Here is a 23,059-nt window from a genome sequence, read left to right on the forward strand (position 1 = left end):
CTCCCAGGCAGGATCAGGTGACCCAAGGTTCCCTCCTCTCTGACCAGCTCAGCCTCCTGCCCTACATGCTCTGTGACCACAAGGCAGCCCCTGCCCCTTTTCTGACCCCAACCAACTTCCCCATTGAGTTCTGCAGAGCTCAGGGACAGAGCAGCAGGAGGTGGCAATGCCCACCCTGGCATAGACTCTGAGGATGGCCTTGGGTCCCCTGCTTGGACCCTGGCCCTGCCCTCCCACCTGGCACACCTCCAGCTGCCCAGCTCTATGCCTGCCCTGCTGAGCTGGGCCACATTCTGTGGATGAAAGGCCAGGGACTCCTTTGAGGCTCCCCACCCCCTCCAGGGCCAGGTGGTTAATGTGTAACCAGGTGTGATTTCTGAGGAATCCGGACCATAAACTGGCTGGGTGATGTCACCCAGCTTCTTGCCCGGACGCTGCCAAACCGGCTCGTGTGGGCCCTGGGGAGAGTGAAGGGTCCACAGATGCGGGCTTGGTTAGCTGGGGGCAGTGTTATGGCTGAGGTGGAGACTGGTACCCTCCATGCCCCACTCCTTTCTCCCCTGCTCTGGGACCACCCTAGCTCCCAAGCAGCCCCTGCCTGGTGGCAGGTAGCTCACTCTGCATTTGGGGTGAAAGGGCCCCCCCATCCCAGCTGCTGACCATCCACGCTCTCAGTCTGAGTTTGGCCCAGGCTTGGCTTGTGGGGGTCCCCACGGTGGGCCCCAGGTTAGGTTAGCCCAAGGCCAGGCACTCCAGGGTTGCTGAGGGATGCCAGACCTCCAACCTGGCCCCTCTGTCACCCACATTCTGATCTTCCTTTGAGCATCTGCAAAACTAGAATAAAACACCCATCTCAGAAGGCTGAGGATTGTTGGAACTGAAGGTAGGAGAATCCCCAGGGCCTGACCCTAGGCAAGACCCCAAGCATCTGGACCTCACATCTCCAGTGTGGACCTTGCTTATGCAGGGAGAGGGGAACGGGGGTCCTTCCCTGCCTCCATCCCACAATGTTGGTCAGGCTCTTGGTGGCCTGAGGGTTGGGGGAAGAGGGAGGGTGGCTTTCCCAGAAGCTGCAGAGGCTACAGACAAAGAAGCCCTGAGCTGCCCCCCTCCAGCTCCCTCCCGCCTGGGGTCTGAAAGCCAAGTAGGCCTCCAAGGCCAGCAGTTCTGTTTCTAGAAACAGAAACTTGAGCCCATCAGGCCTTTGGGGGTGGGGAGTTGGGGAGGGCAGCTGCAGATATTTCTAAAATTAGGGGAAGGGGCTGCAAAGGGCACAGAATGCAGGCATTCCAGGCTTAAGGGACAGCTGCTGTCTTCTGGGGCCATTTGCCTTTTTACCTCGGTTTGTTTTATGGGTCTAAAATAATGCTGACTGGGATCAGGTCAAAGCACGCCAAGGTGAGTGAGGGAAGGGCAGGAGTCCCTCCGTGGTAACCACGGGGACAGCGCACAGAGGCAAACAGACTTGCTCATCCTTGGGGGCTTTGCTCCCATTCCTCAGAGGCACCAAATACACTGGAATTCCTGCTTTCCCCCTGACCCCATGGCATCTCTCTCCTCCCATCTCCTGATAACATTTGTTCTCTTGGCTGCTGGCTCTCAGCCAGTCTTCCTCCAGCAGCAGCAATGTTCACCTTGATGCCTACGAAGCTTACTGTGCAGTCCTGGAGGGACTTTGTTAAATGTACACATACATAAGGGCCTCCTCCCTTTCTTGATTCATTCACAAAGCAACATAAGATGGACATTAACCACACACGCGCCAATTCATGCTTTTTAATAGCTACATAATATTCCACACTGGGGAGATGCCTTCCCTACCGCCCGACCAGTCTCCAAGCTATAGCATCAAGTTATATCCAGGTTTTGTTTGTGTTTGTTTCTCCCAGTACACATCTCTTGGTCTGTCTGCAAAGAGAAATGAGTCTGTTCTTTCTATAGGCTGGATTCCTAGAACTGGGATGGCTGGGTCATGGAGGATGAATGTTACCGAACAAAAGTTCGTATGCCCAACGCACAGTGAGGCCAAATAAACTGAAATGTTGGAGTTTGGAGCAGAGAAAGGTTTATTGCAGGGCCAGGCAAGGAGAATGGATGGCAATGGTTTTCTGCTAGAAGTTTTTAAACGCAAAATTCAGGTGAGGGCTGCTGGGTGTGTGACTTTCTTCTGTTTGTCTGGTGGGGAGGTAACTGGGCTGTGCGCCAGGAATCTTGGGTTCGGTCTGAAGTTACCATCCTCCACCTGGGTGGGGGGCCTTAGTTTCCAAAGAACTCAAAGATATTGTATACGCCTGGAGGAGGAACCAAGACCCTGCCCCAAGACTGCACTATTGCTTCTTGACTGCCCTCGTTTGTTTCTGTATCCCCTCCCTTCCCTGAAAAGCAACTCTTTAAATCTGCCCTTTGGAACTCAGAGAAGGTCAGGGAGGCTGAATGAAGCCTACAAACAAGAAACAGGGACATGGAAAAGATTTTGCACCAGGGAGGACCCCACAAGGTCCTGCTCTGTTTCATGAACATTTGCAATTTTTACATGCTGCCAAATTACTTTCCAAAAAGGATGTAGCAATTCACAGTTGCAGGCAGCGAGTGAATGCCTGTCTCTCCACATTCCAACCCATGGCCAACACTGGCTGGTATCAGTCTTACATTGTTGCCAGTCTGGGTGTGTTGGGGGTAGTGGAGGGTATAGCCGTTGTTGTTTCAACTAGTGTGATTCTGATTTTTAGTGTTTTTGTTTGTTTCGTTGGTTGGCTTTTTAAAGTCTCACATGGACTTATTGTTAGCATTTCCTCTCGTCTCTGCCGAGTGTCTCTGAGGTGCCTTTGGGGGAGGGGTGGAGAGGTGAACCTGCCCCCTGCAGAGAGGGCCCAGATCTAGGGTCTGGTCACTGAGTCTGTGCACTGTCCAGAGGCCTCTCAGGGCCTCTCATAGTAGTCCCGCATCAACTAGGAGGGCTCTCTGGCTCGGGTCCCCCAAAGGCCCGGGACTTGCCCAAGGTCAAGGCACCTCGGGGGCCGCCGCGGGCGCCGCCGTGGGGGCAGCAGCCAGACTGCGCCTCTCGCGTGCCTCCTTTTCTCTGCACCAAGATCGCCTGGGAGATGCCTGAGGGCACCTTGAGGAAGGTCGACAGCTCTGGGCCAGCTCGGGCTGGGCAGGAGAAGTGGGGGTGGAGGGGTGGCGGTTGGCACTACCGGCTGTGGAAGCCCGGGACGCTCTCGCCTGGCCCCTCGCCGCGACTACCGCGGGGAACTGGCCGGACGACGGAAGGCAGGAACTGGGGTGCAGACAAACCCGAGCGTCCTGAAGTGCCCAGTGGCTCTCGCGCCTCAGTTTCCCGCTCGGAGGCAGGCCGCGGTAGGCGAATCCAGAATGTCCAAGGGCCTGAGGTTGCAGCTCCGGGGCCCTGCGTGGGCACCGATGGAGTAGGCGGGCTGCGCGGGGTCCCGGCGAGGAGACAATCGGGGTGGGCAGCCTATGGGGGTTGCGGGGGGCGGCGGGCGGCGGACAAAGCGGCTGCACCACCCCGCAGCGCGGCCCAATGGAATGAATGGGCTATAAATAGCGGCCAATGGGCGGGCCGCGTCGCGCCCCTTAAGAGCCGCGGGAGCGCGGAGCCGCCGCTGTTCGCTTGCGCCGCGCCCGGAGCTGCGGAAGGACCCAGAGCCCCCGCCCCTGCCTGGCCACTCGGTGAGTGGGCCCGAGGGCTGGGGGTGGCCGCGCGAGGCGCCAGGGCTGGGGCGCGGCGTCGCGCGCTCTGGGCACGCGAGGGCCCGCCGCCTGGGGAGGGCGTGCCAGCTGGGCCGGGGGTCCTGGGCGGTGCAGGAGCTCCCAGCGCGGTGTCGACCCCGCCGACCTTGACCGCGTCCTCGGTGACCCGGGCCCGGGGCAGGCTGGTGGTTTCCAGGAGGCCTGGTACCTCGGGTCCCCGCTGACTCCCGCGTCTCCCCGCAGCCCGCCGCCGCCATGCCCTTCTCCAATAGCCACAACACGCTGAAGCTGCGCTTCCCGGCCGAGGACGAGTTCCCCGACCTCAGCAGCCACAACAACCACATGGCCAAGGTGCTGACCCCCGAGCTTTACGCCGAGCTGCGCGCCAAGAGCACGCCAAGCGGCTTCACGCTGGACGATGTCATCCAAACCGGCGTGGACAACCCAGGTACGCGCATCCCAGTCCCGGGGGTCAGGGTGCCGGCGCCTTATCCGTGAGCCACGGGCCCAGCGTCACCCTCAGATCCCCCTCGGGCCAAGGTCCGGGCGCCCCCTTTCTGTGCGCAGCCGCAGGGTCTTCAGCGGCTCCCTCAGGTCTGGCAGTGACGTCACTGTCCCCATTCCGCGCCTCCCCCTCCCAGGCCACCCCTATATCATGACTGTGGGCTGCGTGGCTGGCGACGAAGAGTCGTACGACGTGTTCAAGGAGCTCTTTGACCCCATCATTGAAGACCGGCACGGCGGCTACAAACCCAGCGACGAGCACAAGACCGACCTCAACCCCGACAATCTGCAGGTGCCCAGCGGCCCGGGGCGGCGGGGCAGGCTGGGGAGGGGTCTCCGGGCACTCACCCCACCTCGGCCCCCAGGGCGGCGACGACCTGGACCCCAACTACGTGCTGAGCTCGCGGGTGCGCACGGGCCGCAGCATCCGTGGCTTCTGCCTCCCCCCGCACTGCAGCCGCGGGGAGCGCCGCGCCATCGAGAAGCTCGCCGTCGAAGGTAGGGGTGAGGCTCGACGGGCGCCCCCCCCCCCCCGATCCCGGTCCAAGCCTGGGTCCCCGCTGGCTTGTTTACCAGTCACCCGAGCTGCCGCCGCCGCGCCGGCTCCTGTTTCCCGGAGGGACAGAGGCCCGGCCCTTCGCCTACAGCGCCCTGGGGCCCGGCGAGGGTCCGCCCGAGTCCGGGTAACCCGTTCGGACTGCCAGGACTGGACTCCTACCAAGCTTGGCGGGCATGGGGAGGTGGGGCGGATCCGTGTCGCCTGGGGGTGGTGGGGATGGTGGGGGTGGAGGTAGGAGCCCACCAGCTTGTCGTCCTGAGCGCGCCCCTCCGCAGCCCTGTCGAGCCTGGACGGTGACCTGGCGGGGAGATACTATGCGCTCAAAAGCATGACTGAGGCGGAACAGCAGCAGCTCATCGACGACCACTTCCTTTTTGACAAGCCCGTATCGCCCCTGCTGCTGGCCTCGGGCATGGCCCGCGACTGGCCGGATGCCCGCGGCATCTGGTGCGTACTCCCCAAACCCCCTCCCGCGGGTCCCTCTTCCCTCCCTGCCGAAGCCGAGGAGGAAGAGGGAGGGGCCGCGCTGCCGGGATAGGTTCGGTGCCGCCCAGGCCTCTTCGCAGGTGACCTCGACCGCGCAGGTAGGTGAAGGGGCCCGGGCTGGTAGAAGCCTCGGCCTCAGGATCTTAGAGGTGGGTGGGGAACGGGTCGTGTTGGTTTTTTACCCTCCACCCCCGACTCTTGGGATCTTGTTTTCTCTCCTCACTTGCTTCCCCACGGGGACTCTGCCAGGTGCTAAGTGACGCAGACGCTTTAAGGGGGGGGGGAGGGCCCACACACTCTTGTCTGTGCAGGGCAGGCTCCCTGCCAGATATGCAAGCGCATCCCTCTGGGGTGCTGTCCTGACTGCCTGTGCCCCTTAACTCCTGCCCCTACTCTCCACCTACCTGGGCCACACAGTACCTGCTGGCCAAGCTGGAAAGCAGCTCAGGCCTCTTTTGGTCCCCTCTCTGAGGTGTCCTGGCCTCCTTGCCTGCCCCCAGGGTGTTAATGGGGCTGGGGTCCTGGCAGCAGCCCCTGTTCTTGGGTACAGCTGGATTGAGCACCTAGGGGTCTAGAGGAGTGCGTCAGGACCTGCTAAGAGTTTCCCGGATGTAGCCCGAGACCATGGTCCAGGGAGGAGGCTTGACTGCGCCCCTCCCCCAGGCACAATGACAACAAGACCTTCCTGGTGTGGATCAACGAGGAGGACCACCTACGGGTCATCTCCATGCAGAAGGGGGGCAACATGAAGGAGGTGTTCACCCGCTTCTGCAGTGGCCTCGCCCAGGTCAGGCCCCAGGGTTCAGGCAGCCTCCTTGGGGAACCCAGGTCTCAATCACATCAGGAGTCCTGCAAGGGGGCTCTGGGGTCCAGCCCGACGACCCCTGGGGAGGGGGCAGTCTCAGCCAGGCCTCCCCTCACACCTTCTCCACCTCCAGATTGAAACGCTCTTCAAGTCTAAGAACTACGAGTTCATGTGGAACCCTCACCTGGGCTACATCCTCACCTGCCCGTCCAACCTGGGCACAGGGCTGCGGGCAGGTGTGCACATCAAGTTGCCCCACCTGGGCAAGCACGAGAAGTTCGCGGAGGTGCTCAAGCGGCTGCGGCTTCAGAAGCGAGGCACCGGTGAGTGGCGTGGGGCCTGCAGGGAGCGCTCTCCCGCAGGCAGCCCCCAACCCAGCCCTGCTGACCTAGCTGTCTCCCTAGGCGGTGTGGACACGGCCGCCGTGGGTGGTGTCTTTGACGTCTCCAACGCAGACCGCCTGGGCTTCTCAGAGGTAGAGCTGGTGCAGATGGTGGTGGACGGTGTGAAGTTGCTCATTGAGATGGAGCGGCGGCTGGAGCAGGGACAGGCCATCGATGACCTTGTGCCTGCCCAGAAGTGAAGCCTGCCTGCACCTGCGCCACTGCCAGCCCCACTGCTTCCTAACTTATTGCCCAGGCAGTGCCCACCACGCACCCCTGAGGCTCGCTGATTGGCAGCTGAGCCCTTAGCCTCGCTGTAGAGACCTCCTGCCCTTGGTAGAGTTTATTTTTGTGACGGCTAAGATACTGCTGATGCTGAAATAAACTAGGGTTTTCGGCCTGCCCCAGGTCTGTGAGTGGTGCCTCCCCTTTTGGGGGCAGCCTGGGGCCCAGGAACTGGGCTTTGGGACCTGATCCTTGGGTCTGCCCTTTCTGCTTCACTGTAAGATGGGACAGTAGTTGGGAGGCAGTCACCCTGCTGTACCCCCCAATCCTATTCCATTAACCTCTCTGCCATCCTGTCTACTTGGCTTCCCTACAGGCCTGTAACGGGCTGGTTGGGGAGGGGCAAGGAGAGGGAGGAGCCCCAGGCTGGTGGAGCCCCAGCCTGAGCATCTAAGGGACATTTGGAGTGGGGCTGGGGCCAAGGCCTTGGTTCAGCCCCACCCTGTGGCGTGGGGGAGATGTTGCTGGGGGGTGGGGGGCTGGAGCCCAGAAACTTGATACCTTTCCAGTCTTCCACCCCAGAACCCTGTTCCTCCTCTTCCTGGCAGCTTCTCCCTGCCGCCTCCCCAACCCCAACAACCCACTCTGTCTCCTAAATAATCTCTCTCTTCCACTTCCCTCCCAGCCTCCACTCAGGCTGAACTGACCCCTTGCTGGCCCCCAGGCCTTGCCCTCCAGCCCCTTCCATGGAGCCCCGGTGCCCCTTTACTGCCCCCTCCTCACAGCCTCCTCTCCAGGACCCTCAGGTGCCTAGTCCCTGGGCCTTCCAGGGCGGGTCCCCACCACAGGGTCCCCGAGCAGGAAGGAGGTTGGGGCTGTTCAGGGCATGGTCTCTAGGTCTGCTTCCTAGCCACTTCCCAGGTGCTGTGGTCCCCAACTGATCTCTCATTCAAGGGTCCCACTTCCAGCCAGGGCCTGGGGAGCCCAGGTGGGACACAGCCAGGGGCCCTGGGTGTGTCCTCCAGCTCCTCAGCTCTGCGGACGGCCCGTGCTGCCACCTGCTGGCCAGGGCTGCCTCTGTCCTGTGCTGGCAGTGCCCGAGAGAGCAGGAGCAGTGGGAAGGCTCCTGGCTAGTCCTGGAGCTGCCCAGGAACAGGTGACTGTCCCACCACCTTAAGGTGGGCACAGGCGCCTGAGGGGCCTGGTCAGACAAGCAAATCATGTCCTGAGGAAGTGTTTCAATACCCCCCTTTCACCATCTGGACTGTCAGAATGGGGCGCTCCCTGAACCACCTATGAGCTGAAACCCCAACTGCCCCTTGCAGGCCTCTCTCACCCAGGAAGGCCAAGTGGGCAGGGTTTGACAAGGCAGTAAAGTCAACTCCCTTGGAGCCTGAGCCTCACCCTCTTGCCCTCTGCCTGCAGCGGGGGTGGAGCACACACAGCACCTGGGTCCTCAGGAAGCTGGTCAAGAGGGCAGGGCGGGCACTGCTCCCTGGGCCCTGGGGGAGAGGACTCTCCTCAGCCACCACTGCTCTCCTTCGCCACCTGCTTCCTACCCATCGTTTCCCCCTTGCCTCGGTTTTACTTCTCTTTCTTTCTTGCTTATTTACTGGCTCTACTGACTGCACAATGTAAGTCACATTCATTCCTTCTGGACAAGACAGCTTACTCCACACGCCGGGGGCACCCCTTCGGTGTAACTCCCTCCAAGCTCCCTCCCGTTCGATTCCAGAGACCTTTCAACAGTGATTTCCATCTTCCTGAAAATCACGGTCAAACATGGGAGGTCTAAGAAACACCCTCCTACATGACAACGTGCCTTTGTTCCTCATTCACTGTCTTGGGCAGAGGGCACCAGTCACCAGTGGTGACAGCATCTGATGCAGCAGCCGTGGCCCGCAGCACCCCCGACGCCCGCACATGATGGGGGGTCCCCAGGTACTGTGGGGCACTCAGCAGGATTCCTAGCCTCCAACCTCTAGATGCCAGAGGTACCACACGTCCTGCTTGGGACAGTGGGAAAACAATGTCTCCAGACAGTACTAACTGTCCCCTGGGGGCCCAAATCGTCCCCAGCCTGAGAATGGCTGCCCCACAGAAATAATGAAGAGTTGCTTCATTATTTACTCAGAACTGGGGAGGACTGGTCAGGGTGGCTAACAATAAAGGGCTGGTTAAAACCAGGACCGCTCCCCGAAGGGGCGCCCTGCAGGCACCCACAGCAGTATGAACTCAGTGAGATGGCGACCTGCTGAGAAAAAACCCAAGCGCGAGAGCAGCTGATGAAACTGCCTGTACCCTGCAGGCCCCGCACCGCACGCGTGTGGGGAAGGCCCGCAGAACAGGAGTTGGCGGTGGGTGGTGGGGTAACAAGTGATTTCCTTCTTTATCCTTTATTTCCCACGTTTTCTACAGTGAACATTTATTACTTATATAAGCCAAAACAAATTCCTTTTTTTTTTTTTTTTTTTGACTGTTTAAAAAAATGCCTCTGTGTGTCCTGGTTGGTGGGAGACTGCCGGGGCTGCGGGACGGGACTGCCACAGCCCCTCCTTCTCTGCGGGTGAATCTCTCCCCGTTCTGGGGGTGGAAACCGAGGGGAGAGGGGACTGGCTGAGGGTCACCAGTGAGACCAACCAGTTCCAAGTCCTGAGGTCTCTTCACTGCTCTTTGACTTTTCAGAACATTCTAGACGTCGTCCAGTGTGCAGGACCTGGCGCTCTTGGCAGTGGCTGAACAGGCAGCAGTGCCTGAACGGTCCTTACTCTGCACTTCTCTTGGGAGCTGCTTGCTGCCCACACCAAAGCCTCCTGAAGCCCCCCGGGGGTGGGGGGTCACATACGTGCTCACGGATTCTAGGATAATTTCCTTTTCCCCAGGTAAACCACCTTTTTATTAACAAGAAGTCGTCTTGTTGGCTGTGAGGTTTCCAGTGCACAGGGGACGGCACGGCAGCTTGGAGAAGCGGGGTCTTTCTGGTCCTACAGAGGGTGGGGGCTTTTCACATGTGAACTGGGTGACAAATCCTGCTTCCTGAGTCTAGAGGCTTTCTGCCGGGACCCATGCACAGCACCCGGACTCCCTCCACCTTGCTCCGTACACCTGTCTTTGTATACTGGCTCTGCTTTGCCAAAGACACAGTGAAGTGAGGATGTTCTGTTTGGTTTCAGAAGTCCTAACCTTTACACCTTTCTCAGAGTTGGGGCCTTGTCAAAATTTAAGGCTCGACTTAAATAATCAAGCTTGAGACTCAGAAAAGCAAACAGCACTCCTTCCGGCTCCTCACGTTTCTGATCGGTCTCTGCGCAGAGGCGGCTGCAAGTCTTCTGGCAGCCTTCTCCCCTTCTGTGTTCCTAACAAGAGCCTAGCCTGCAGCTGCCCAGCTCGAGGGCCGATTCCAAGACGCCCCTGCAGCAGCCGTGGGGCAAGATGCTCAGAAGCCGCCTGAGACAAGGGCACTAAGCACGGCGAGTGGAGCACCTGCGTGTTTAACCTGGCGCACTCGTGTGTCGTGGCCAGCACCCCTCCTGACTTGGTGATGGGACGGGCTGGACTGTGCCTGGCCACAAACTAATCCAGCTGCCAGGTCAGGCCTGGGTCGGCACCTGCTGGCTCGCGGAGGGTCCCGAAGGGCTTGGAGGTGAAATCTATCCAGGAACTTAGTTCGGAGAGAGACCAGTAGCTCCAGAAACAGCCTGGCTCTGGGCATCTCCCCCAGCGTGCACTCAAAAGGGCACATGTGAGACAGAGACTGACAGCAGTGGCACCAGTGCCTCCAGACTTCTCATTTGCCATTCTGGTCCAACCCCGCCGGGCTCCCTTCTGCATGCCTGCGTTCTTCTTGCCACACTCTGCCCTGCCTACCCAAAGCTCAGGGCCCACCCATGCCCATCTCCCGGGAAGGCTTCCCCACCTGCTCAGCCCTCCTCCGGGAAGGACCACCCATCCTCCTCTTGTGGCTTTATCCTCTGTCACCCTCCCCATGACACAGTTTCACCGTAAATCTTCTGAGAATGGTGGCTATGGGGTCAGGCTTTGGGTCTTCCTTGCTTCAGCCCATCTGAACTGGGCTGTTGACCTGAACTGGGCTGTTCTCATTACGCGTACAGGTGGTCTGTGTTAACACATGCCCAGGTTACTAGAGATACACAACTGGCAAATAAAAAGAATAAACAAACAAAATAGAACAAAAGTTACATGAAATTTTCACTGAAGTAAAAAGTCTAGTTTTGTCAATACTTTTGACTCATCAACTGTCCAACTTTAGTAGTACTTAAAATTCATTACAATTTCAAAAAAAGAAGTTAATAAAGGTGGGTGGCCCATACTGATCCGTACTTGAAACCTGACTCTGTGCTTGACAGGGGCCTCCTGCTGCACCAACAGCCATGGCACCGGTGCCTCTCTAGGGAGGAAACGCTCTCAGCAGAGGGAGGCCAGTGGTCCTGGCTCCTTGTTCTTCCTCAAGACCAGAAAGGACCCAGGAGTGACTGCTTTCCTCTCTTCTCCAGCCTCCAGGACACAGGACAACACGACTTTTGCTTTTCCAGCCCAGTGCCAGTGTTGTGGTTCAATTAATTACTGCCATGATACTAGGAAATGCAGCCCAGCAAAACGTGCCTTACACAGTTAGCAACATCAGGACGAGAGGAGGGAAGGCATGGCCTTCAGGGTAACAGGAACTCCCACCCACTACCCACAGGCTGAGTCGGTATTTGACGAGCCATGAGATGAGTCCATCACCAGTCTCTAGAGCTTGGAGGAGAGGAGGGGACCCGGGGACACAGGGCATTGGGGCCACAGAGGAGAGAAGCCAGAGGGGCTGAGGCCGGGAGGGTGAGAACTCCCACCACTGGAGGCAATTCAGTGACGGCTGAGCTGGTACAGAAGGAGCAGAAGCGGGCCCGGGGACACGGCTCTCAGGGGCACCCTCCACCAGGATTCCGGCGCCAACTCATGAACGTGTCTGCACGTGCTCCTACTTCCTGGCTCATTTCCATGCAGAACTCGCCCGCTTTGAGGTATTCACACCGACCCACGCCTGCTGGCAGCTCCCAGCCCAGAGAGAGGCGAGTCAGTGCAGACCTCACTCTGGAAGGAGCCGGGGTGCCAGGTGTTCACACTGTGGTGCTTCCTCCCTGGTCCCCGGGACCTGGCTCACCAGGGCAGCAGGTCTGTTTTGGTCTGATGGCAGCAGAGCTCTACCCTGAAGCCAAGTGACTCCCCAAGGAAGTGTTGGGCCAAATCCCCCTGTGCAGAACAGAGGCGCCCTGAATGAGACATGCTTTCCTGGGATGGTGACAAGACAGACTGCCCAGCAGCACGCCCGCACACACCCGCCCCCCGGGGCGGGCTGGACCTGTAATCTCCACCTGCCTCCCCCACCCAGACTGGGCTTCCTGCTTGGCCCTGAGCCCCCGCGTCCCCCCTTGCAGCACTGGCCACACCAGGTTTCAAGGCCATATGTTCCTCTTCCTGTGAGAATGAGCTTTTAAAGGACATGGGTTTTACCTTATTTTTGGATCCCCAGAGCTCAGCACAGTGCCCTCCAGAGTGGCCACCATCTCATACCATCTCCCCCGAAAATACGAATGTAGATCAATGAACACATGAACAAACCGACAAGGATAAAAAGTCCTTACACCTTGTCCTGAAACGCCTGAGAAGAACTGGAGCAGCTTAAGTTGCAGAAGCAAAATTCAGGGAGGCACACAGCTTTTATCTTCAGATACTTGAGCCATGACTTGCTAAAGCTCCCCAGAGCAGGAGACACTACGGGGAAGTATCAGGAAAATGCAGCCCCAGCCAGCACGGCCCCAGGCCCTGGGGGGTGCCTGTGAGTGCACTGCACCCAGGTGGCCCCGCAGAAGCTGGAGGAGTTCCTCATGAGCCACTGCAGACTTCCCTCCTGCTTGAGGGATGAGTACTGGCTTAAAATAACCCTGCGAGGTGGGTTCAGTGGGTGGGATGCAGAGAGCAGGAAATTACAAGAGGCACAGGCTGGGGGAAGAGCCATGCATGGTGTGATCGGTTGTCTCTTTTCTCAGCGACACCCCCACGAAGGCCCCATAGTTAGAAAGCACGGAAATCTGCTTCCAGCGAGCTGGGAGAGGATGTGAGAACCTTGGGGTAACCTATCAGCCCCAGCACCCAGACAACAACACAAAGTACATCAAGAAGGCAATCAAACCTCAGCCGACGGCAGCAGAAATGCCTGACGTGGCCCCTGGCCTCCCCCTCAAGGTGACCCCTCTCTCCCGCTCAGCGGGTCTCAGCGGTAGCCTGGTACCGAGACAAAGCAGGCAGAGTGATGGCCACCGTTAGTGAATCTTGGAATCCGGAAGAACACGGCTCCCATGCGCTGCCAAGCCTCAGGTGGCCATCCTCTTTTAACAGACTGAATTCAAACACTGCTGACCGTGTGACTCCTCGTGCTCTGGGGCAGATTAAGGCACTAAGCCAAGCATTTCACATCTGACAGCAAATGTCATGTGACGCAGGACCTACGTCCACAGCAACCAGCAGGGTCTGAGCCCGTCCTCAGCTGGATACACAATGTGGGTGTCAGCCAGACAGGTGGCGTAGAGAGAAGCGCACTGGCCCAACCTGCCTGTGGACTCCATTCTCATCACCCGAGCCTTGTCTGTAAAACAGGAAAGGCTGGGAGAGCTGCTGGAGACCAAGCAGGATGGGTGCCAAACCAAAACGCGGCTCCCCGCTGCTGCCGCCTGCCTGCCTGGGCCGTCTGGGGGAGGGGCAGCCATGGGGGAACCCGGATGGGGGACAGCGGCCACGTTTTCCAGATCCCTCTGGCCTGTGCTTCGTCATCATCACCACCAGTACTAAATGAATACTGAGTGTAAACTCTGGACTAGGCACTATTCTAGGTACGTAGGTGACTGGGGAAAAAAAAAAGATGAGGATTCCTGTCCCCCCAGGGCTTCTCTTCTAGTAAGGGCAGGGAAGGGACACACAACGGACAAAACCAAGCTATCAGGGACATCTGCTAGGGTGACAGGAGCAGCAGATGGTGAGAGGGAAGAGCTGGGCAAGCAGGCCTGGGAGGGCTGGGTGCAATTTTAAACGTAACAACCACGGCAGGCCTGAGGACATGGGAGCAAAGTGTGCAGGGTGGGGGGCCATCAGTCTCCTCCTGTTCACCCTCTTATCTGGGCTCCCGGCTTTTCCTTGTCTTCTGGGGACACCGGCAAAGGCCTGGGGCCAAAAGGTGGGGCACAGGCCTGTCAACTCTCCCAATAGCCAGCTCAGAGCCCAGAACTTTAGAAACCAGGGAAATTTCCTTATCAAATCTCTGCTGGCAGGGCAGCGTCTTCTTCTCAAAGGCGGTGCCCACTGTTTAAGGACCTCTGTGCCTTGGGTGAGCCGGGAGGGAGGGAGGATTAGCTTGTACTCTTGTTTAAAGATCTGAACCTCGTGAGCCGCCCTGCTCGCTAACATCTGCCCCGCACCCTGCTCTGCACTTGCCATCCGTCTGGTGGGCTCTGCCAACAACCCAGGGTGAGAGATTACTACTAACCGTGCTGACTTTATACAGGAGGAAAGTGAAGTTAACCTGGAACCTGGAAACCAGGCTGCCTCGGTCAAGGGCCTCCACCCACAAAGCCTCACCACCCAATTCCCTTAACGGGCACTGATGTCTGCGTGGAGTGAACCCTAAGAGCCCCTGCTTTGGGCCCTGCCCCGCACCGGCCTCCCTGGCCACCTGAGTCCTGCTGCAGTGACCAGCTCAGGGCCTCTGCTGTGCCAGGGGCTCGCCTCCTGGCAGAGCTCTGGCTTCTGAGGATCGCAGCGCTGCTTGACACGCACCACCCCAAATTTCACTGGTGGCTCAGCTGCCACCTCACCACATGCCACGGCGAGCACTGTCTCTGAGGAAGCATTACCTCTGGCTGGGTTCTCTCTCTCCAAGTGGCAAACCAAAGACCAACTTACAAAGCTGCTGGACTTTGCCCTCCTTGCTGACTGGCAAGGACACCAAGTTCTACTCGGGGACAGTCACACCATGACTCACCTGTGTGCTGTCAACACCTGCAGGGCGTGTCATTCTCTTCATGTTGCTCCCTCTAAGAGCAACCACTTCCCCCCATTTAAAAGTAGCTGCTGAGCTGTCTAGAGGACCTCATGGTAAATTAGCAACTCAACACAACACAACAAAAACCAAGAAAGTAAACCGAGTCCAAGCCCTTCCTCATTCTTGACCACATTTCTGAGGCCCCTCCTGCCCGAGATGGACAGAAGGGGCAGCGACTCACAGACACGTGCCTCCACATCCCTGCGTCTCCCCTGCGCCTGCACTCACGGAAGACGCAAGCCCTCCGTGGACCCCAAGGCCACCAAGCGCCACTCACTGAAGAACTGAGTGGACGGGGCGCTCCAGGGCTGGTTTCCACAGCAACAGCAACCTGTTCATACTGCAGAGGGAGAGTCCTCTTTTAAACAGCACTGTTCTCTAGACCTCTGGAGAAGCACGCGCTGTGAGAGCATGTTCCCAAGCCCTCCGCACGGCCTTCACTTCAGAAACGGAGGGACAGCCCGGAACCCAGGTGCGTCTTGGTTCCTCTGATGTGCCTGGTCTGGGTGCGAGGAAAGCTGGCATAACGGGAATAGTAACCTTATCTTCAGGAGTAGGACAACACTCTGGTTGTCGGGTAAATAAATCCAGCGCTGTGGCCCCACCAGCTACCTCACCTCACCTGAGAGATTCCAAGCGAGTAAATGAGGAAAAAACAGGGCTTTATCTCAATGATGAAAATACTCTAGTCTAGAATATTCCTTTTCAAAATTCACTGTATGAAAAATAAAAATTATACATCCCAAGAATGTAGTATGTAAAGGAAGGGCACGGGCCCCTTAGCAACAGAGGAAACGAAGTTAACACTTTCCGTGCTGCCGCTGGACTCAAATCTATGTTGGTCAGTCATGGAGCCTTTTAAATACAACCAGTTCAGACGACTTCTGCGGGTGCACACTAGTATCACTGACACGTGCCGTTTCCAACTGGGTCAGTAATGCACTGAAATGCACAGAAGGCTTACGACAAGCCATCAAAATTAACAACATTTCTGTCTGCAAAAAGAGCGACCATTTTGTCAGGGCAGGTGGGAAGCTAATCTCTCTTAAAGGAGTTTGTTTAACTTCTAGTGTTCAATTTGTCCTTGAGAACATAAATAGAGAAAACAATTTAAAAGGTGTACTGGGCTAAAGGATAAGAAACTCGGCTGCAGCCACACCCCTGCTTGGCAGGGCACTGCCTCACCTCTGCAACTCCTGCAGGGCGGGCCTGCACCGGAAGCCGCCCACACTGAGCTCAGAAACGCGCTGAAAGGGGAAGGGTCTGGAGAGAGAGGAAAAAGGCTAAAGTGAAAAAAGGAGGGGACTTCTTTTCTAATCATGAAGGCTTGAACGTTCCAGGTGAAGTTAAGGTGAAAACGACCTGCTCCATTGTTAGGTCAAAGGGCATTCACCCCGCCCCCTCCCCCGCTGGGGCCCACAGGCAGGCGCGCCCCCTACCGCACGATGTCTCCTCCCTGGCCTCGGCAGGCACTATCTCTGGGGCTCAGCACTGGCCCTCTCCTCTCAGCTTTAAATAGGAACAGTCCACCTGCCCAGGGCTCCTGAGGTCTCTCCCGGGTCCCCACCTCGTTCTAAAGGCATCTCAAACGCCAGGTATCCGAACCTGCTCTTCCACCCCTAGACTTCTCCAGGCAACCTGCCCCATTTTAACAGATGGGAACCGCATCCTTTCTGCTGCTCAGGGCAAAAACCGAACAGTCACCCTTGGCTTGTTCTCACTCACCCATTTCCAATCCATGAGTAAATGCAGTTGACTATTTCAAAACACCCAGAATCCAAGCACCGTCTCGCCAAGTCAGCGTCAGTTCTTGCCTAATTACTTTCATCAGCCCTCAAACGCCTTTCCTGGCCTCTGCTTGCTCCCTGTGATAAAGTCACAACATAGCAGCTGGAGCAGCCTTTGAAGGCCCAAGGTCACTCTTCTGCCGAACCCTCCCTCTGCTCCCACCTCTGAGGAAAGGGCACATTCACAAGGGCCTGCACAGCCCGCCTGGTGTTCTGACCTGTTCTCCCACCATTGTGTGCTCCGGCCTCAGCCTGGCGCTCCCCGGAGATGCGCCCAGGCGCCTCCCTCGCAGCCACATCTCTGCTCAAGCACCACGTCCCCACCTGTCGCCCTATTTAACATGGCACGTTCCCGAGCCCCGAGCCCTCTGGAATGCCAGACCCAGCGCTGTGACTTCCCCCTGCCACTCACCACTCCGCCTCACACTAGGTACTGTACTGCTGTTTACTGGTTGCTGCCCCTTTAGGACACAAGCTGTAAGAGTCTAGGGATACACCCCGAACACCCACAGGGAGTGTTTACAACAGTGACTGTCTGCCCAGACTTCCACACGCGGACAAACCCAGAATCCACACAGCACACCCACAGTGCGACAATTTCAACACGAGATTAAAGCATCAGAGCTCATGACCCTCACTACGTAACCATGTAGGTGTTGGAAAAAAGTTGTGGGTCTGATTCGTGTACTGACTCACAAAAAATGAGAGGAAAATTACATACTTCTTGGAGAACCAGCCCAGAACTGACAAGAGCGGATGTTCCTCCACACGCAGTCTCGAGGCTTAGGCTCCAGCCACTCCCGGCCCCCATCCTTCTCAGATCACCAGGAGGCCCGTCTTCTCCTGGCGCTGCCTTTGGAGAAAAAGATGCTCATGATCACAAAATGTTGGGATCCGTACTAAGGACAACGTGGCCCCGGTCTTCATACACTTTCCGTTGGCTTCTGTTCAACTTGGTGGCGGAGGTAAAAATAAATACTTTTAGCCACTGCCTTCAGCTGAGTCTTAAATACAGTATTAGGAGACAATGCAAGATTTTACTGAGAAAAAGTGAATTTTTAATTATCTTGTGAAACTACTTAGAAAAACACACAATGTTCACAACTATAAATTTAAACCTTTTGCACTAAAAACCATGAGACAACAAACACAAAACCACAGGCATGAACTGTAAACCTGTATTAATTGTCATCTAGTCTTGAAGTTAATTCTTAGTAGTAGTTCAGTATTTTCCTCCTTGGCAATTCTAATGTTTTAGCACCAAAGGATCTCCCACAGAGGTACTCGTAACAACTCTGGTTGCCAGTGTAAGGAGATGCTTCCGTCTGCACTACTTCACACACGCGCCGTCCACTCTCACACCCACACAGGAGGCATGTGGAGATGCTGTCACACGCTGACAATGGAAATAAGACAGAGGGCACACGTGTCACACACGTCTTTAATGTAGTGCATTCGTAGAAAAAAGGCCAGCTTTCGCTCCCAGGCGTGCTCTCGTCCTCGTATTTTAATATCATGATTTAGAAGATGCAGACGTTATTGCCTAAATATTACTCTATACATTTCCATCAGTGTTCAGGAAAACACTTTTTAAACTGCTACTTAATTTACACCGTAATTACCAGGTTACAGCTTTAGCTCATTGGCAATTTTGGAAGCAATATTTTTGAAAGCTATGGACGTCCCTGATATCCGCTTGAACCGGACCCCGTTCAGAGACAGTCTGGGCAGCTTGCACACCTCCATCTCCCACTGCACGAGGCTCTCTGCGTGCCCATCGCCGTGAACACAGAAGAGCAGGAAGCGCTCTCTCTGCTCATAGTCGCAGTTATTGGCGTCCAGCACTTTGCGGATCTCCCGCATCATGTCATTGGGATCCATGGAACTAGTGGTTTTCATGCTCCAGGTAAAGCGCAGGGAACGAGGCTTTGCTTCTTTGTTTTCCTCCTTTTGTTCAGCAGATACGTTGCGACTGAAATGCACAGTGGCAGGTTTATTCTTAACTGCACAGCTAGTTCATGACCACATCTCCAATACAGCATAGTAAACGACTTCCACATTTTTCCTGCATAGACTCACATTTGGTAATTTGCTCCTTTACCACAAAGTATTCATCTCTTTTTCCTTCTCCCCTAAATCATAAGTCACACACACACAAAATCTACCTGGGTGAAAAATCTTCACCAGTCATCTGTACTTATTAAAATTAAGAAAATAGTTTGTTAAACAGAATTCTTGGCAATCAGGCAAAGCAGAGAGAGGGCGAGCGCATCTCCTAGAGCCCAGCCCTGCCCATCCAGGCTGGCTGCAGGGGGCAAGATGCCGGCAGGGCCCCTCAGAGGCCCAGCTCAGGAAGGAGGGGTCAGCAGTCCAGCCTCCAGCTCTGCTGGGCCTGGCCTTCTCCTCCACCGCAATTTCTAAAAATTTACCACAATCTCTACTGTAACTGTTCCTCAGGATAACCAGTGGCTCGGCAAGTTTGAAATTGCTTTCCCTGCAGACAGCTCCAGATGTTAAGCACAGCTGGATGGAGGGTAGGCCATTCTCTCAGTCCCTTCCACCCACCTCAGCACTTTTCCTTCACTTTTGTTAATTTCAACTTTCAATTTCACAGTTAAAAAGAATTCTTAGACGGCACTACCTTCTTACTAAAATAGGAAAATGAAATGAGGCTTTTTGCTGGCAAGCAGTAAACGACCAGTTTGGATGAAAACTGTACGAATTCACAGTGCAGGCTGTGGTCCCAGTCTCCGCGAGGTGGTGTCACAGCAGGGCCCCACGCGTGGCTCTCAGGAACTCCAACAAAAGGCACCCGCTGTCTCACTGCTCTGAGGCATTCAATCATTGCTGCCACAAAACACTGTTCACACTCTCCTTTGTGTCTGGGCACCTCAATTAAGAAAGTCAGTACCTGACACTCTTGTGCATTAAAAACTTTCTGGATATGTAGTTAGATACACTTAATCCTCTGGCAAATTCATCAGAGCTGAGGCTGGGCCAGAGGTTTTACTGTGCATACGGCTCTCCCTGTCGCCAAACTGCTAACAGAATACTGAGTTTGATTCACATCTACCAAAACTGTTTGAAAGCTTCCTACATAGAAAATGCTGTTAGATACGAAATAGGCTACAAACATGAGCAAAAGCTCTCTAAGCTGGGGCGGGGGAGGAAAGATGTAACACAAGAAGACTGCAGTAGCAGGTAACATATGAGCAGTTGGCTGGAGTCACAGGAGAAGTGGAGCCTGCCCAGCGGGGGCGTGCATGCAGAAAGGCAGGGCGGGATAAGGAGGCAAGGGCTCCAGCAGGGTTGGGTGGCACATGAGAAGAGCTGTGAAGAGGTCGTGGGATGGTGGTGGACGAGAGTTTGTGTGTCGAGCAGAAGAAATAACATAAGTGAAGGCCAGGAGGTATGGAAGGCACAGAACGTGTTGCAGGCACAATCAACTGTACAGACGGACAGGAGCTGAGGGCACAGCGTCAGGCCCCCCGCCCCCAATCCATGCAATGACAGCTACACAAAACGTAAAAGAAAACATAATTCTTTAAAAAAAAATCTAATTTGAAATATGAAAACTCTACTCAATACCCTGCTTTCACCCCTGGAGACCAGATCTACACCAGGAGTTGTCACCATGCTCCCATCGGCTCCCATCGGCTCCCATCGGCTCCGGGACCTCACTTCAGATACCGGACATGCTCAGGCAGGAGGGCTGTGCATTTTAACACGCAAACACCCTGTCAGCTGGGGCTGGGATCTGGAGGTTCCGCCCAGCGGGCGGCGAAAGCACTTGAGCGCCCTCACGTGGCCACTGGGCACCAAGCCACTCAGGGGCCCAGGTCCACGTGATGCTGGCCTCACTATGCAGTCCTGCCCAGAAGCGGGACTATGACGCAGAACAGCGTTGCCTCTGCCACGGAAAAGAGGTAAATACCTATAAAATATTTAAAGTAAAAATCATTTCCCTCACCTTGAGCCCTCATATCTCCCGTTCCTCTCATATTCAGTTGGAAGCCTCAACGAATAGAATTCAGAAGCACAGAGAAGTGGGAAAGAGAAAAGAGATCTTACACAGCAGTACACAACAACCTGTATGTAAACACAAACACTGTAAAGTGAACGCATCCAAAGCACTTTTGGGCTTTTAAAAACTCCTCCTTTCATAGGGGCGACTCAGCCAGAGACCACGATCCATGCATCTACAGGCCGTGTGGGGGGCGAGATGCACACCCGCTTCACATCCACTGCGGGCAACCCCGGCCAGCTCTGGGCCTGAGCGCACTCATGGTCTTGGACTGGAGTCACTCTGACTTTTCAATCACCCCTCGAAGTGCAATGGGTTTCCAGGGAACAATCATGGAGTGGTCTCCCACAGGAAGAAGGCACTCTTCCCACAGCTTCTGACAAAGCAGCCTTTCAGTGGCCCACAGGCAGGCCAGCACCAGGGAGGTGAGTGGCGCAGCACACACAGCCTCACAGGTGTGCGTTCTGAGACAGCGAGCAGCGCTTCTGGTCTCGACTGTCATAAAAAAATACCCACCTAGTAGGAGTGACATTTAGTACAGCGCAGTCAGTAAAAAGGAGGCATATTTCTTCAGTGGCTGGCTGGAAGTGGCTTTTAGAGACAACACTACTTACTCTTCAATTCTTGGAAAAGATTAAAACATTTCTGCTATACATCTGTCCATGTCTTAATTTCTGAAAAACCCAAACCAAATGAGGCTGTAGATCTGAATTTTATGCTTGTTTCTAGTATCAGGATATTAGCTAATTTCTCTAGCATTTTAAAGCATTTTGCTAATGCGATCATCCATGAAATAAAAAATGACAACACAGTTACCACTTACCTTGTGCATGCTTGAGGCTAACCATTAATTGCACACTGTTACTGAGCATCTCACTCTTCAAACAGAAGCATGCTAAGTGTTATTAGTATAAAGACAGAATTATTTGGATGCTAAATAATTCTACCAGAGACAGAAGACGCACAGAGCATGCGCAGGCCTCTTGTTACATGGGTGCACGGTCCCTTTAAAATGCCTAACAGAGTTAATCTTTTTCTTTCCAGTTTCCTTTCAAAGAAATAAGTATTTAGTTCTCGGCAGAAAGTTTAGTTTTTAAGGAAAAAAAACAGGGCTAGAAAGCCAAACTTGATGTTAATTGCAGGAGCCATTTTGAGGTGAGGATTGAAAAAAAATGTGTATATGTAAGTCCTACCTTTTGATAAACCTGAATGACATGTTTCTAAAAGAAATTAAGCCAAAGAAAAAAAATTAACAAAAATGACTTCCACAAGTTAAATAGTCAATTACAGAGAACAAAAAACAGCAAGTAAAATGGGGCTCCCCTCCTGTCCGACAGTGAAACTGTGACATTTGATGAAAAAGTCATCGCAGATAAGTGGCATGTGATCTTTTAACAGAAAAATAAAAACATCTGTGCTTGCAAGAAAAAATTTAGCAGTAAATATTGACATCAGCTGTAATTAAATTAAAGGTTCTTCAGATGGATATACCTCGAGCCAACAAAATTCAACATCTTGTGTTAAAGTCATTTGCAATGTATTAGTAATAACATTTCTCAATTTTCTTCAGAATACTTTATGAACAAAATCTCACCTTATATAGAAAAATTAAAAATTTCATTATAAAATATCTATGAAGGGAATTATTACTTATTTCAGGAAGATGATTTAAACATTAACAGAACCTCTGCCACGGTGGTATGATATAAATCACTTTTTAAGAAAAAAAAGTTTCTGGAGGTTTTTTTTTCCCCTTGCAGTTTTAATACACTTGACATACAGCACTCTAGTAAGTTATGGGGAGTTTAAAATGAAGTAGACTTTTCAGAGTTTTAGCTACCAAAATGAACGAAAATTAAATGACAAGAGTAGGGGTTTTATTTTTATGTAATAAACTGGAAAGTTGCATTTAAAAGAAGTGACTCTGCTCGTTAAAAACAATTTAAGAAGATGCTTAAAGGAGGCTGTACTGAACAGAGTATGACACAAAGAACTTCAAACTGTGGACCAGGCTTGTATGATCATGTGACCAGCACTCCTGGGCAAGTACAGGTTGGCCTATCAGACTATTTCTAGAACTCGGTCTATGAGCACAGGAGGCACACGTAAGTATTTGCTGAGTGACTGAATTAATACATTCCTTCCCCTAATTTTTCCCCCCTAATTCGGGATGACTTCAGCATTGCTTCAGATCCCAACCAATTCTAAAAGTATCTAACTGCTGTAGATAACCGTCAACCACTTCATAATCAGCTCAAAAGTAGTACACGGCAGGGCTACACACAGAAAAGATCATGCATGTGAAAATATTTTGTAAATAATTAAACACTACATAAATACAGGGCAGTATACTTCAAAAGATTATTTTAGTTGAAAATTGATTAAAAGGTCTTTAAAATGTATTCTCATTTCCAAATTTTCTACCTGAGAAAGTCAGGTATCATAGGGCTGCCTTTCTCAACTTTTCCTCCTACAAATCC

At 54.4% G+C, this 23,059-nt stretch overlaps 2 protein-coding genes across 11 annotated transcripts in view; one reads left to right on the forward strand and one right to left on the reverse strand.

The window, feature by feature from the left end:
- Positions 1–3,954: 3,954 nt before the first annotated feature.
- Positions 3,955–6,851, forward strand: CKB (creatine kinase B). Its single transcript, XM_074364955.1, has 7 exons — positions 3,955–4,159; positions 4,353–4,507; positions 4,581–4,713; positions 5,050–5,221; positions 5,924–6,047; positions 6,199–6,388; positions 6,470–6,851. Exons 1-7 carry the CDS (start codon positions 3,967–3,969, stop codon positions 6,646–6,648), a joined length of 1,146 nt encoding a protein of 381 aa, XP_074221056.1. The 5' UTR covers positions 3,955–3,966; the 3' UTR covers positions 6,649–6,851.
- An 11,127-nt stretch (positions 6,852–17,978) lies between these two features.
- MARK3 (microtubule affinity regulating kinase 3) overlaps positions 17,979–23,059 on the reverse strand; it is a 92,491-nt gene continuing 87,410 nt past the window's right edge. For 4 of the 10 annotated variants that reach the window (XM_074364918.1, XM_074364915.1, XM_074364922.1 and 1 more), the window contains 3 exons: positions 21,773–21,799; positions 20,526–20,570; positions 17,979–18,527 (listed from right to left, as the gene is read on the reverse strand). In XM_074364918.1, the coding sequence (XP_074221019.1) occupies positions 18,182–18,527; positions 20,526–20,570; positions 21,773–21,799 (418 nt within the window). In that variant the 3' untranslated portion in view covers positions 17,979–18,181. The remainder of the gene's footprint in view (positions 18,528–20,525; positions 20,571–21,772; positions 21,800–23,059) is intronic. The other 6 variants (XM_074364925.1, XM_074364920.1, XM_074364916.1 and 3 more) reach the window with 3 other exon arrangements.

Source organism: Camelus bactrianus, chromosome 6 (genome assembly GCF_048773025.1).
Source record: "Camelus bactrianus isolate YW-2024 breed Bactrian camel chromosome 6, ASM4877302v1, whole genome shotgun sequence".
Lineage (NCBI taxonomy): Eukaryota > Metazoa > Chordata > Mammalia > Artiodactyla > Camelidae > Camelus > Camelus bactrianus.